The sequence below is a fragment of the Opisthocomus hoazin genome, chromosome 1 (genome assembly GCF_030867145.1).
Source record: "Opisthocomus hoazin isolate bOpiHoa1 chromosome 1, bOpiHoa1.hap1, whole genome shotgun sequence".
NCBI lineage: Eukaryota > Metazoa > Chordata > Aves > Opisthocomiformes > Opisthocomidae > Opisthocomus > Opisthocomus hoazin.
The window spans coordinates 85,612,007-85,626,658 of NC_134414.1; the positions used below are offsets into that span (position 1 = coordinate 85,612,007).

General features: G+C 36.5%; 1 protein-coding gene across 1 annotated transcript in view; it reads right to left on the reverse strand.

Moving 5' to 3' along the window:
• Nucleotides 1–14,652, reverse strand: part of ANOS1 (anosmin 1) — a 150,341-nt gene that overhangs the window by 9,290 nt on the left and 126,399 nt on the right. Inside the window, exons 10-11 of the mRNA XM_075428212.1 lie at nucleotides 2,858–2,952; nucleotides 488–659 (exon numbers count right to left, since the gene is read on the reverse strand). Of these exons, the coding sequence (XP_075284327.1) occupies nucleotides 488–659; nucleotides 2,858–2,952 (267 nt within the window). The remainder of the gene's footprint in view (nucleotides 1–487; nucleotides 660–2,857; nucleotides 2,953–14,652) is intronic.

Here is a 14,652-nt window from a genome sequence, read left to right on the forward strand (position 1 = left end):
ATACCTGCTATCATGGCAACAAGAATACCATAAAATACCATAAAAGGTATGAGTGCTTTTATTTGTTATTTGAGAGCAGTTTTAACCTAAACAAATTCAAACTGAAAAAGCAGCTTGCATCAGTAGCTAAACATTCAAAAGATGGGTCATGCCAGTGTGATTATGTTTACAGTTATCATCTGTCATTATAATAAATACAACTGGGAAACTCTTCCTCCTCACAAAAATAAAAACTATGTAATAACAGATATCATCATATGTTTATAAACAGCCCAATAAAATTATCACCTAATTGACAAAACAGTAATGTGGCAGCCAAAATCTATACTGCTCTGTATTTTAGTTGATTTTTCACATAAGCATTAGTCACATTTTTATTTGTTCTGAATCTTTCATGTCCCATTTTAGAATTACTTTTAAAAACTTTTATTTGGTGATTATAAATGCATTTGAAACTATTTGGCTACTTCACCAGATCATGTCTTACCTCCTTCAGCAGGACAATGAATGTGTTTGTGGTTTTTTTCTTTAAATGCAGAGCAAGGTGGGGTAACAAAGAAAATACTCTCAGCCTTAAAATGACCTTTAGATTTTGCAGGCAAAACAGTTACTTTATATTTGCATGAAAATGACAGGTCCTTCAGAATCATGTAGTTTTCCTAGAAGAAAAATAAAAAGATCACATGCTGCAAACAGACCTCTAGAAAAAAAAAAAAAGAAATTGAAAAATAAAATTGGCAGAAGATGAAAAATTTTCTCCAATAAAATATTTTCCTGTTATGCTTAACGCATGCCAACATGGCTTTTACTCAGAGAACAAAGCAAACATTGCCTATGTTATGATTATTTTCAGGGGCAAAATACATTAGCATGGTATTTGGCTATGTCTTCCAATTCCGCAGAGTCCCTTCGCCACGCTGCATCAAAGCAACTGGCTTCCAGCATTTAGAACAGTCTCTCTGACATGATGGCAATGGGGGTAGCAATGTGAGGATATAAATGTTAATCGAATTAAACAAACGTAAGAAAGCTGAGTTAAGCTGCTGTAAACGACAGGCTCCATCTACATTTAACTTTTTTCAAAGTGCATTCAAAGTCCAGCATGGCATTATGGATCCATTTTTTTCCGCTTTAGTACATTAACTAATTCTACCTTCTTATCAGGAAGAAAAGCTCCACAGCTGAACTACAAAGCACATTTCTCTGTTTAAAGACAATGACTGGAGAAGAAAACTTTACACAATGTGTAAGTGTCCTGCTAAACTCTTACTGTTGTCTAAAGTACTTTTGAAAATAACAGACTGAAAGCTTTAGCACAAATCATATATATGAGAAAAAAATGTTTGGGTTTTTTTTCTAAGAAAATGTCCAATAATACCTTACTGGCTAAGGTTGAAAGTCTTTCATTGCCTTTTAGATCTTTACTTCCCTTCAGAATCACTAAATTCCAGCGTTCTTCTGTGTAACTCCCTCTTTTTTCTAATCCCAAACTGGATTAGTCCAACCTTCACTTCGAAGGTCATTTTCAATGGGGGACAGGGATTGGGTTGAGAATGGACTTGACACCCTTCCACCAGCCTTCCACTGGCCGGGAGAGTGCTCTCATAGGCTTGACTTCTGCTTGAAATTGTGACAGGACTATTTTTATTTATTATGACAGAGCCTAAATGCTAAACACTGGAAATGTAAGGCCTTTATCCACGTGGACCTACTATAGCCAGTACCAAACCTTTTGTAGCATCAATATTCTTCCGTTCGCTTGCTATTATTTGCTTCCTCAAAAGAAACACAAAGTTTCCCACAGTAGATTGGACCAATTACTGTAAAATGATTGGGAGGAAATAAACTAATCCCACAGTGCATTTAGGCAGATGTACAAAAGTCCTTCCTGATCTCTAGTGGAAATAAAACTTCTTAAATGTTAACTTTCTCTTATCTTCAACGTGCATAACTTGAAATATTGGGACTGATCATAACATTATGTCACAATCATTTTTTTACTCCACCTCTAATATTTGCTTTGCTGACCCCATGAAGCAGTAAATCTTACAAGCGAACAGCCTTCTGTATGAGAAATAAATTTTGTCTTTTGATTTACTCTACTCTTAGATGCCATTAACTCCAGTGAATTGATCCAGTAGCATAGGTCAGGGTAAGAAGAAAAGGGGAATTGTGATTTCTTCCATTCTCTATAACCCACAAAATCAATTGTGATGCACCAATCACATTACTATGTTGTTCAAATAATGTGTTACAGAGATGGATGACACTAGATTGCCAACAAATTGAGTACGCAGAACTGCCACTGCAATATATATTTGGGGTGACATGTACTTACAGAGAGCTTTTCTCCTTATCTGATATCTGTCCGATTTCCAGATTTAATGTCTAGTCATTTTCACCTACAGTCCTTTTTTCTTACTCTATTATTCTCCTCAGGGTTATGAAATTCACCTGCATGTCTAAAAATAAAACTAGTTTATTAATTACTATTATTATTGTCCAGTATTTGCACTGTGCCAGAGTCCTACAGTACTAATTACAGATAAAGCTCCATATTCTACGTACTGCAGAAATAGATAAGTCCTTAGCCTGCTCTTGTTTTCTGAATAACACCGACAAAAAAAAAAAAATTAGCCTAGTGTGCATTTAAAAAAAAAACAAACACAAAAAACAAACCCAAAACAGTCCAGATGCATCATTTTTATCTTTTGCTGAAGAGCAACATAAAAAAGAAACTTCCTTACTTATTTATGAAACATGGTATAAAGCACACTGTGTTACGTCATAGAACCATCCTTTCTCTTGCTGCTTAGAGGCTATTCAGAGTCAAGCAGAAGGCTGAATGGAGACTTACATAAGTCAGCTCAGTGACTTTCCCAAGTCCTTTGGTGTCATTGTGTGCACAGGACTCCAGTAACCAGTGAACCTGGAATTGATTCATGCTGATATCTAAATGATAAAAAAAGAGAGGAAAAGACATAATTATGCTTTCACCATTGTAACTTATCTGGCTTCTCTGGATAAAAAAATGGGAGCTTTTAAGAATTGTAGAGCTGGTAGTTCCTCACTTGTTCTTAAGCATCCTTCAATAGAATGGAGAAAACATTATACGCTTATGTTACTTAAACCTTGTATCAGCTAATGGAGATAACTTTAACAATACTGAATTGGCATTTTCAGATATGTATAAGCATACCCCACTTACATTTATTAAAAAATCAAGCATTTAAATTGAACATTAAAAAAAAATTTCAATGCTGCTACTTCTAAACATCCTGCAAATGACGGACTGACTTCGTGTCAACTGCCTGTGACTGTCTGTGTTGTCAGAGCATTGCAATACTGCTGCCGGGCGCTGCTTGAGAAATCTGTGCCTGAAGACATGTGAAAATGTCTGTAAATCCCTGAGCTTTCTTCTTTCAGAATATATCATAAGACCTGTTCAGTATCTGTCCAAAAAAAATTCTAGTTTTGACTCTTAGGAGTAATACCAAAGGCTTGAGTTTGCTCCCGTTTAAATCAATGACAAAACTTGCCGCAGTATCAACAATATAAGCTTTCAATCATTTTCTAGCTCTTCTAGCTTCTTGTCTAATACTGATTGCATAAGGAAGCAAAAAAGAGGGGAATAAAGAATTAGACAAAAGAAGAAAAACTCATCAGGTAGTGCACATACGCCCTGTCATTTTTCTGGATTTCGTTCTCTTCAATCTTTACACGGGGGATGCAAAATTATGTCTGTTATTTTTAATTAGCTTGGTATGACATAGCCACTAATGCCAACTGCCTGATTATGGGTTTCAGGAGGGAAAACAAACATAATTGGTGCCTTAAGGGCTAATCTGGCATTAGACTGCTATGAGCGGTTTGGATGTAGAGAGGAAACATTGTAAACCAAAGAAAAAAATAAGTAGTGTCTGAAACTAGCTCAAACAGTATTCTGGTAAAAAGACTGAATAAAAGCTCCTTGAAATAGGTTTTTGCAGGAGCTATCTTCACAACAACATATACATTAATTATTTGTGCGATTTCTTTGGAAACCCAACTTTTTTTTTCAAAAATAAATCTTTAAAGAAATAACTTGCTGCCTTGTGATTGTTCCCTCTCATTTAAAAATAAAGAAATGGATCTGCTTTCACTTGCCTCTTGGTTGCTGGATGTGCCTATTGGATGAAGACACAAACTCACAGTGCATCTGTAAGTAGGTTTATAACTGGTTTATTCTCCTCCAGTTCACTCAATTATTGTTTATCACCTGCTTGCGCCCCCTCTCCTGGGACAAACGGACAAAACACCTAGTTTCTAGGGACCTGAAAACTTTGTTCTGTTATATTAATCATGCTATATTAACAATGCACACTCTGTGCCAAGTCACCACGGTGAATCTTATTGAGCGTATATTATCTGATAATCACAAATTATTTTTTTTTTAACTACCTACATGTAAGGTGGATTTCTCTTTGTAAAGCTACAAATTGGCTATTTTCACTTATAATAACTTTCACTTGAAATCCATAAATAAGTCACTCTCTCTTCGGTAGAGATTATCCAAGCCAATTAAGCCTTGCCGTTACCCAGCCATCAAGAACTGGGTCAGACACATACCTCAGGTAGGTCACTGAATATCACTACATGGGCAACTGGGGAAAGATAAATCCCATGCATCAAGAGCATACAATAGCTCAGCATCCAGACAGATCAGTGTAGAGGTTTACTAAGCCTCTGTTCAGAAATGTAGTTAAACAGGTTGCAACCGAAGATATTTTGTATTTCCAGCTCCTGACACAGTAGAATTCTGTTTAGATTTTATTGCAGCTCCATCTCCATTGCTTGTGTGAGCTTCTGCTCTCAGGCAGTTCTCTTCTTCCTTCCTACTTCTCGCCTGTATTAGCAAACCCTTAGTAAACCATTCATAAACAGCTGTGGTTTCTGATGAGCTAGAAAATCAGGAAGAAGTTAAAAAAAATTGTTATTGCGCTGCCTATCAATTTGAACTGTAAATGCAGGATGAAGGTTTTTAACAAACATAATTTCATATTTTTATTTAAACAAAATGAACAAATAAATCTTATATATGATAGCATTTATCTGGTATTCTGATAACAACCTAAATGAAAAAGACAGGATTTTCTTTCTTTTCATTGAGTATGTGATTTCAGGTTATTTCAAAAAGGTTTTTGCATACATATATAAAAGTACATCAGTTGCTATAACTTGGAATGCATTAGGACAGCACCAGCTAAGTTTATGCAAAACTTTCATTAGAACAGGAGTTTTTGACTTCCCTAAATTTTTATTTTCAAGACTAAAACTTCTTCAGTTCTCATCTCCACCTCTGTGATTGTTGTTATCTAACAGATTGGAACATAAGCATGTTATTTTTTTTTTTTAAAGAAGAATGTAAAAAAAATTGACAACAATAAAAACAATTTATTCTTTTAAAAAATCTGTCCTGTCAGGGTCTAAAGCCTGACTAATTTGAGTTGCAAACTGAAACATAATAGGGAAGTAGCTCCTACCTGAGACAGAAACTTTTTTAAAAATAGGGAAAGGTGGGACATTTTGCGATTAAATAATGCCAGAAGAATGAAAAACTCAAAGTGTATGTGCATGCATGAAGTATATATATTAAATAACAAGACTGGTTTATAAATTAAATTTTTTAAAAGCAAAAGGAGGCAAGATGTATGGAATGATCTAAAAAGCCACATAAGAGGCTTCAAAAACATGATGAAAATATGCATGTTTCATAAAGTTGCTCATAAAGCTCATGGCTCTAGACTTTCATTTTTATGCAACTTTATACATCTGATTTTGCATTTACAGCACATGCGAAAGAAAAGCTTCTCCCAGCCTTCCTTTCAGCAATATACACTCTCCTAGTGAGATCACCACCATAATTTTATTTAGATTTTTGTTTTCAGCTGTCCATTACCAACTCAATGGTTAGGTACGAGACAAGTGATTCAAGCTGCAGTCTAGCTGAATGTCAGCTGCTACCACCGAAGCTAATGGTTCTGAATTAAGCCCAGCTGAAGTCAATACATTGTAAACCGCAGCATCTTTTTCTGAAAAGCCCTTTGAGTAGTTAACATTAAGAGAATATCCAGTATCTAATGGGACTGATTTTTGCTAGTTTTATCAGAAAGCTCTGCTGTCCCTTCTGGAATAGGTATGTAACACTGAAAAGAAATTGCCAGATTCCTTCAGTCTGGTTCCCTGATGTTTCAGATGTCACATTATAAAGCCTTTTTTGTACATAATCAATCTCTTTCTTAGTAGTTCACAGTTTTCTTGATTCTGTACTTTGAATTATAAGTCTTTATAAAGCTTTATAACTTTATTGTTCTCATGATTAGAAAGTATACCATTTAACACTAAGAAGACTGATGCTTGCACTAACAGCAAGCATTCATCTTTCCCAGAACTCAAAATATTTGTATATGAACACAGAGCTTGAAGGACATACTAAGTGCTAGCACTCACTCCAGCTGCTCTAAGCTTGTGAAATTAGTCAACATAATAATCATTTAAGTAAGAACTTCTCAGAGGACTGTTACAGCAGGCAGCTTATTCAAACAATTACTTTTATTCTCAAGCTTCTTTAAAAAAAAAAAAAAAGAAAAAAAAAGAAAAAAAAAACACAGAAAGCAAACCAGAAAAATTACTTTAAAAATCTGTGTAAAGTTACTGTCATGCACACGATCTTCAGCTGCTCAAGCTAAAGATTTCTTGATATTTCAGACAGTTGCACAAAACTAACCCTCCCACATAAACTAATAGCTAAGGGTAATTATTTTGGCTATGATTTTTAAAGTAAACTTTCTGAAGCATAAAATCAGTTCCTAGCCTTAAGAAAGCATTGCTATACAGACATCACATGAGCATGTTCTTAAAATTCCACTTATGCTTAGCTGTTTCACTGAACAAGGGTACGCAGCCAGCTTTGCTGGACAGAAATCTTAAATTACTAACTAGGAATGTATTGATCAGGGGATGCTCTAAAGCATGTTGAAAAGATGTCTGTTTTGATTCTCTCCCTCCTGTGTTTCACCCAAAAAAGCCTTTAACTCCATGTGAGTATCTCCACAAAGCTATGTCTCTAACGATTTGGTTTACGAAGACTTTCTTTGTCAGATTTATCTTCTTTCTCCCCCTCCCCAAGCTAAATTCTACAGTTCCATTTAAATTAAAATAAATAAATATATTTCAGATTTTTTTGAGAAGAAATGTACATTTATTCTGCAGATTTAAGCTGTAAAAGCAGCTCAAAATCCCATTAATGTCAATGCCAAATACACTTGTTTGCCACTTTGAAAAGTTCATGTTTATATGCACAATTTAAGCATCTTAGATCAAAAAATTCTGCTTAAAGTACTGCAACATATCCTAAGTCATGGCTGCACAATTGTTAATAGGAATGCCCTAGGTCTACATTCTGCATTTGCCAGATCTCACCATCTCCCCACAGAATGTGAAGTTCAAGATCCATTCAGAAGAATCACCCAACACAATGTCAAGTAACTCTCCAACTTTTCCTAGCTGGAATTTCTGGTTTAAATAGTTCTACACTTTACTGAAAATAAACTAAATAAAAATACTAATCTCTTCTCCTCATTTTTGCCAATGTTTTCCACATTTCTGTTCTGCTGTATATTTCCATTACTGCCAGTCATGTGAATAGTTTCATCTAATGTGGTTTCTTTTTATCTAACATACTACTGCAGACAGCTCCTTTCTTTGCTTCAAATACTTTTTTCTGCTTTGTATTACATTGATTGTCACAGAAGGGTGCCAACTTGACAATCGTGAGGAACTGAAATCTGCTTGGTAGCTAGAAAACTGGCATAGCATGGGCAGGAACAGCAGTGAAGTTTGTTCACGCAACCCAATGCCACCAATATGCCAACAACCTACTATCACTACAGCAGACCGGGCCAACAGACTTCAGAGCTATGTAATTCTTCGTATTCCTATGATCCACAGCAAGTAAACTGCAGCAGATTGTTTTGGGAACGGGGGCTAGTTCTGCTGATGGTTTGCTGGAGGTCTTTAGGCAAAGCACTTCATGGCTCCTTACCTCCGTTCCACCCTGTCAAGTGGTGATAAGAACAACGGTCTCTGATGTAACAGGATTTCACCTCTAGACTTGTATATTATTCTGTTTGATGGGTGACTGTTGGGTGATGGATGTCTACAATTTGGTATAAAAATGCCAATTAACGCCAGCTGTGACGGCACTATTATGCAGGCAACCAAATCACAAAAATTTATTAGAAAGAAAAATCAAATAGGATTTGCTGGAAAAAATATTTCAGAGCAGATGCGTTCAAGAACAGCAGCTCAAATTAAGGTTTAATTACAACAAAAATGACATCAATAAACACAGCAACATCAAGCTGATTTCTGTATCATGACAGGATTTGAAGTAATTAACAAGCAGGGTCTAATAGATTTTCCTATTAGAATAAAATATGGTAAAAAAACAAAGAATATAAAATAAGACATACTTATACAAAAACCTTTACCTGGCAGCATAAAAGTATGAATTTTCTATAAATAACAAGCATATGTTGAATGAGTATTTCAGTAAAAAAGGAAATGGTGTTCTGTACTTTTTGTCAAGTTACCTCAGCAAACTGACTCCCTCCAAAATATATACATATAATTAATATGCTAACTGTATATCAAAAGTTGTTGTTACCAAAGTTTGGAAGCTAATTAGCCATATGTAAACCTACTGTCTTCATTCAAACCTAACCTTTCTTCAAACAGAATGCCGTAAGGAGACTGAAATTTCTGTGAAGCTATTCAGTAAGAAAATTACCGAAATAATTTGTTTTGCATGTAACTAAACCTTTGGATTTATTATGTATTGTTAAATCTGATATTTCGTACAGCAAACTGCAATGATTGTTTGTGACTGGCCGCGTGGTTTTTGTCTTTCCTCTCATACTGGGGGGTTGATCTTACAAGTTTCTGAGCACTCTGGCCCTGATTCAACAACGCACTTAGGCATACGAACAGTCATGTTGACTTCAGTAGTTAAAAGCAGCTAATGGATCAGGCCAGAACGTTTAGTACCCACCAAGATCAAGACACTAATGACAGCACAAACTATAGTTAAAAGACAGTCTTGAACATGTCTTTGATTGTCTTAGACTAATAGGAAGAAGGAAATAGAGCAAAACTAAGTAATTTCCTTTCTGGATCATGCGTCTTGCAGCATTACTGCTCTAAAAACAGGCTATAGTAAGGGGTAAAGATTTTATATCTAATATCACAGCACAGGGCAGAATCTGCTCAGAGCAGATGCAGTGTATGTCTCAGTATCTACAAGCTTGATTGTTTCTACAGCAAAGTTATAGTATGATTTTGGGGACCTCCATAAATCCTGTGTCAAACAACGCACCACCCAGGACACAAATTATCTCATTGTATTGAATGGTGAAGCTGTGCTACACTGAATGTAAAAGTAACCACGGTAAATGATGAAATCTATGATGCCTTGCATGAAGAAAAATATTTTACCATCTCTGAAGTGCCCAGAGATGTGTACAAGTCAAAGGCCTCCTGAAGAAATGTTCCTGCGCTGCCCCAATATGCAGCCCCTGATACACCTTTACAACTGTGGATCTAATACAGTACAGCACTGCTTCCAGCCCTCCATTCTGGCAGAAGGCTGAGCAGCAGTGTTTGCTCTGCAGCATATCCTGCCTGTTCCACACCAAGAACTATTCTGCAAATAGTTGAGATAAAATGTAATGAACTGTCTTTTGCTCTCCCAGGCTTGCATCCATCTGTTTATCAGGCCACCGTTCTTCCCCACGTCGACACAGAGTTCTACAACATGCAAGTTTCCATAAACACTTATTCTGCTCAAACTCATTTGCTGGAGAGGTCCTGAAAAATATGCAGGGAAGGCTTAAATATGGGAAAAACCAAGTGAATAAATGAAGCAGTGTTATTTTACTACTAGTTACCTCAGTTTTGAAGACACAATTAGTATTAAGAGATCCACATGGTATTTATGGCATTGTAATAAGAGCATGACTGAAGAGGAATTTGAGAAGGAATACTTCAGCGTACTATAGAGAAGCAAAACACGATCTCAGTAAGTACTTAATCATAACACTTATTTATTTCTTCACATATTGGTTCATGAGCCTTTCTATGCCTCTCTGAATAATGGTGTTTCTTGCCAACATTTGAAATCTGAAGCTAATGATAGGACAACAAATAAAGATAGAATAACAAGTGTTATTTTACATATGGTGGTTTAGCAAATGCAAAGTGAACTGTCAGTCTTAGGATACATAGGTAAACACAGTTTACCTTCAGCTAATGATAGAATGATGCATTGATGTGCTAGTGTATTGCAAGCTTCTGCAATCCTCTTTTCTCTGTAAAATCTCTGTTGTCAATGTGTTCTGTCTCAGGCATTTTAGGTAAGTTCTCTTAAAAAAAATGAAATAAAAACAGCTCAGGCTCTTCAGCTGCCTGTGCGTGGATTTTCCCAGTGCCATAAAAAAAAGAAAAAAACCCCCAAAATGTCAGATGTTTGGTTATGAAATTCATGGTATTCGTGACACCTCTGAGAAAAAGAACTTTTTAATAATCACTCATTCAAGCAGTATGATTAAAATAAACACCAAAACCCTCAGCTGACATTTAAACTTCATTCAATAAACACTTCCTAACAAGGTAAACTATACTGTTTCCTGCTCTTACATGGAATATAAACAGTATTGATTAAATCACAAAGATGTTGTTTCTCACATTATGCCATTTAAAACCTCCTTCTTTCTATAGAACACATTCTTCATATAATACAATGATAAGCCTTTCCAAAAATGATATTAACAATTATTGTGTAATTTCAAGACAGGCCTGAGCCAAAGTATCTGTGTCCATATCTAGACCTAAGAAGTCTCAAGGTATAAACATCTTCATATTGAGGGATTTAAGTCTGGGATCATCTGTAAGACGGATTACCTCTACCCTCGATCCTTTTCCCACACACAACATCCTACACAAAGCGAGTTCAACAGTATCTCATTCTGGTTTTCTATTACAAGGAAATTTGCCTCTTGTAAGCTCCAAGTCTCATAATAGCTGTTTGTAGCCTGAATAGAAGCTTCCTACATTACTCCCTCATAGCCAGATTTTCAAAGGTATCTAAGCATCCAGAACCTGAATTTAATGAAAGAAAAAACACAAACAAGTCCAAGGTTCACTATGGTTATATGTCTATCAAAAATGTCACTAGGTAGCCTATCATTAACTTTAGCCTTCTGTGTAACTTTGACAAATCTGGATGTTAATTTAGGTGCGGAAGCTCTACTGAGGGTAGGTAATATGGGAGTTCTTCCCCATTCCAGAGCCAAGGTGCAGACCCAGCTTACCCCTAATTGCACAGTGGGAGGAGATGCAGAAATGCACCTGCTAGTCCCTTCCTATGCACACCCTATGCAAAAGCCATATGGGTGGGTTTGCACGCATGTACAATGCTCCATCAAGTTTCAAAACTGGACTTTCATGGTATGCATCATGGCATGCCGTATCAGGATGTTGCCTTGCAGAACTGTTATTCATAAAGTTTATGACATCAATGCGCAGCTTCTAAATCTGCAGTTTAAGACTACTGAATCTATGAGCAAAAGAACAGAACAAAAACAGTTTAAGTATCTACAGAATCCTGTGCATACAGATAGGGTGAACAAAGCTTGACTGTTTTCTGTGTCTCCAATGTAAAATTTAGTATTCAAATGAAGCTAGAAGAAGCGGCTTCAAAACAAATTAAAAAATGTGGTTCTTCATAGAACAAGCACTTAAAACTCTGGGACCCCATAACCCAGGATGTTTCAGATGCCCAAAATTTATGTGACCCTAATGAGACACTGGATATTATCATGGAAGTGAAATGCATCAATAGTGAATATTTACAATGAAATCACATTGGGCTCAGGAAATCCCATGAACCAGAAGTTGTCTGAAGCTGGGGCAATAATCTGTAGAAGTATCTTTACATGGTTGCTCTATTCTTATGTTCCTTTAGATTTTGTTTTGCCCACTGACAAGAACAGAATACATGGTGGGATGGACCTTTGGTCTAGACTACCATGGATATTCTTATATTCAGTTTATGGTCACAGGAGTAAAAGTAACTGGTGTTTTAAGAACTCATTATTCATCAGCTGCATACATGTGACATCTTTAAATTCAGATTATAATTTCAGTGTCTGATACCTGTTGTGGTGTCTCTCCCTCAAGCTCTAGCTAGTCATTCAAATAGTCTAGTTTTCTTCCCTGTCTGTAGTATTTATGCAACTGGTTTTATGGCTATCTTATAAACTAGGCTAATTAAACAATACAGGTTAAAAAGAGCGATGTGGAGGAAAACTGACCTAATCTACAAGAGGATGCTCATTAGTTTAAACCAACTTTACCACAAGCACGATGACTTGCTGCTGACAGTTTAACCTTCCCTGGATCCTAAGCTAAATATTTTACTTCAGAACATAGGCAGGCTAAGAGAGCACTCATGAGCAGTTATTACCCTGTAGCTGATGAAAGGTAACTTGCTAAATTGCAGTACCTCAGTATCTTTTTACTCACAGTAGAAATGGTCGGATTGCTACAGGTATGATAGTGTAAGCATGTAAGACAAAGCTTTGACTGAATGTGACTTAGTGATACAGTTTGGGGAAAGGAGGGGAATAACTAGATTGTAAAAAGCTTGCCATTCGATCCCTCAGTTATTCAGACTGCCTAACATAGACACTGTCATTGACAATCTCAGTGACACTACATATACATGCATATATACAAATTTCTGTATTTGTTGTTAGAATAATCTACTTTATAGGTTGTGGTAGTACTCAAGAAGTAGTAAGAAATGCAGAAAACTGTGTACTGGGTAGACATATATTACTGAAGGAACATACAGATGCTGGTTTTGAAAACATATTTTTTTCCTGAAGAACTGAAAATCAGGTAAGGGTTTATTTATTAATTGGCCAGTTAATTTTTTCAACAACTTGAAGTAAGTTCAGTCTTGATAAATGATTTCACAATGCAATATTGAACATGTATTTGCAGTCTGACCGCAGGTACTCATCCCACGTAACGATGGTCTATCTTTGGACTGCACTCATGGACCAGGTAATTCGCAATTACTGTTCTATTTGATCTTTTAATGTATGTTGCAAAGAAATGAAGCTTAAATTTGCATTCAGTTAGTAAGTTAAAGAATAAAAAGAAGACTTCTTTTAAATGCATAAATTAAGTCAAATTAAATAGACTTTCACAATTATTAAAGGTGTTCTGAAGTATGATTCAGGTCATACTGAGGGCTTGTGAACAGCATACACTATGTAAATTTCAAAATGAAGTAGTAAGTGGATCAACAATAGAAAGTGTTAAAACTAGCTTGACGAATGTTCTGGACCAAACCAGCCCAGTATAGCCAAAATCTGGCTTCAGCAGACGTTAGTGGGTGCCTGCTAAGCAGAATCAGTCTTCTGTGCTGTCTGAGCTCTGGGACCACAGGGGGTAGTTCTGATTTGGCTTCTGATATTTGATTTCCTGGCAGACTTTGAATCAGCTCCAACTGCATTCCTGGGACTAATAGTTGGACAGACTTGCCCCTGTGTCTCTCATACCAAGAGCTTTAACCACCTACCCTGAAAGGTACGGAGGTTTGGAAGCGAGTGACAGGCATTCAGTAATGGTTTTCTGTTGTTCCTGTGGAAACATGAAGAAATGCAGTAAACTGTGCCCTTGAAAAGACTCCCTAGTATTGTCCCATTTTCAGGGGAGATGCCACTGAGGTTGCCTCTGTTGTAAATGTGGTTTTAAAGCTTTACTGTCTGTCCCACTAATCAATTGCATATTATTAGAGAAGTTGCACGCTCTCTGCTCTACCAAACTGCATTATTCGTTGATGTTTTTCATGACTCCTACCAGCAACATTTGAAGTATTGTAAGCATGTCACATTTGGACATAAATCAAACAGTCCTGTAGTCAGTTTATAAAGTACAACTGGAGATTGTCAGATGCTCCCCTTTTCATTCTCTCCAAGCAGCAAAAAGGCAAAGTGATTTTAAAAACCAGCAGTGGGATAACAAAAATTTTATTCCTGGAACTACATTAGGCCTATGTAAGACAAAGTTAGGGAGGAGCAGGAATCACACAGAGGATACTTCTGACAGGACATTCTTTTAATTCTGGCATCATTTCACACAACAGTTAAAGCTGACAGCATTACCTACCTCCCCAGGCAGGATGCTGGGGAAGCCCATAGGATACAGACATCTGAGTCAGCTGTAGCACATGTGGAAAAGTAAAATTGTGCAATGTCTATTGGTGAATTTCTAAAGAGTTGATCTAGTCGAAGATTCCTGTGCTTCGGGCCAGCTTCACTAATTAAATCCCTAAATACAAATGTACAATATATGCACCTACGCAATCAACCTCTGCTGAGCCAATGTCTCTCTAGTCACACACAAATATGAGGGAAATGTATTGGTGTATACTTCACTATGATTAACAGCGAGGTCTTCTTGTTGGAAGAACCATCTGGACCACAGTGATACCTTCAAGTACAAATACTTTATTGCTCAAATATCTAGAATTACAGAATAGCC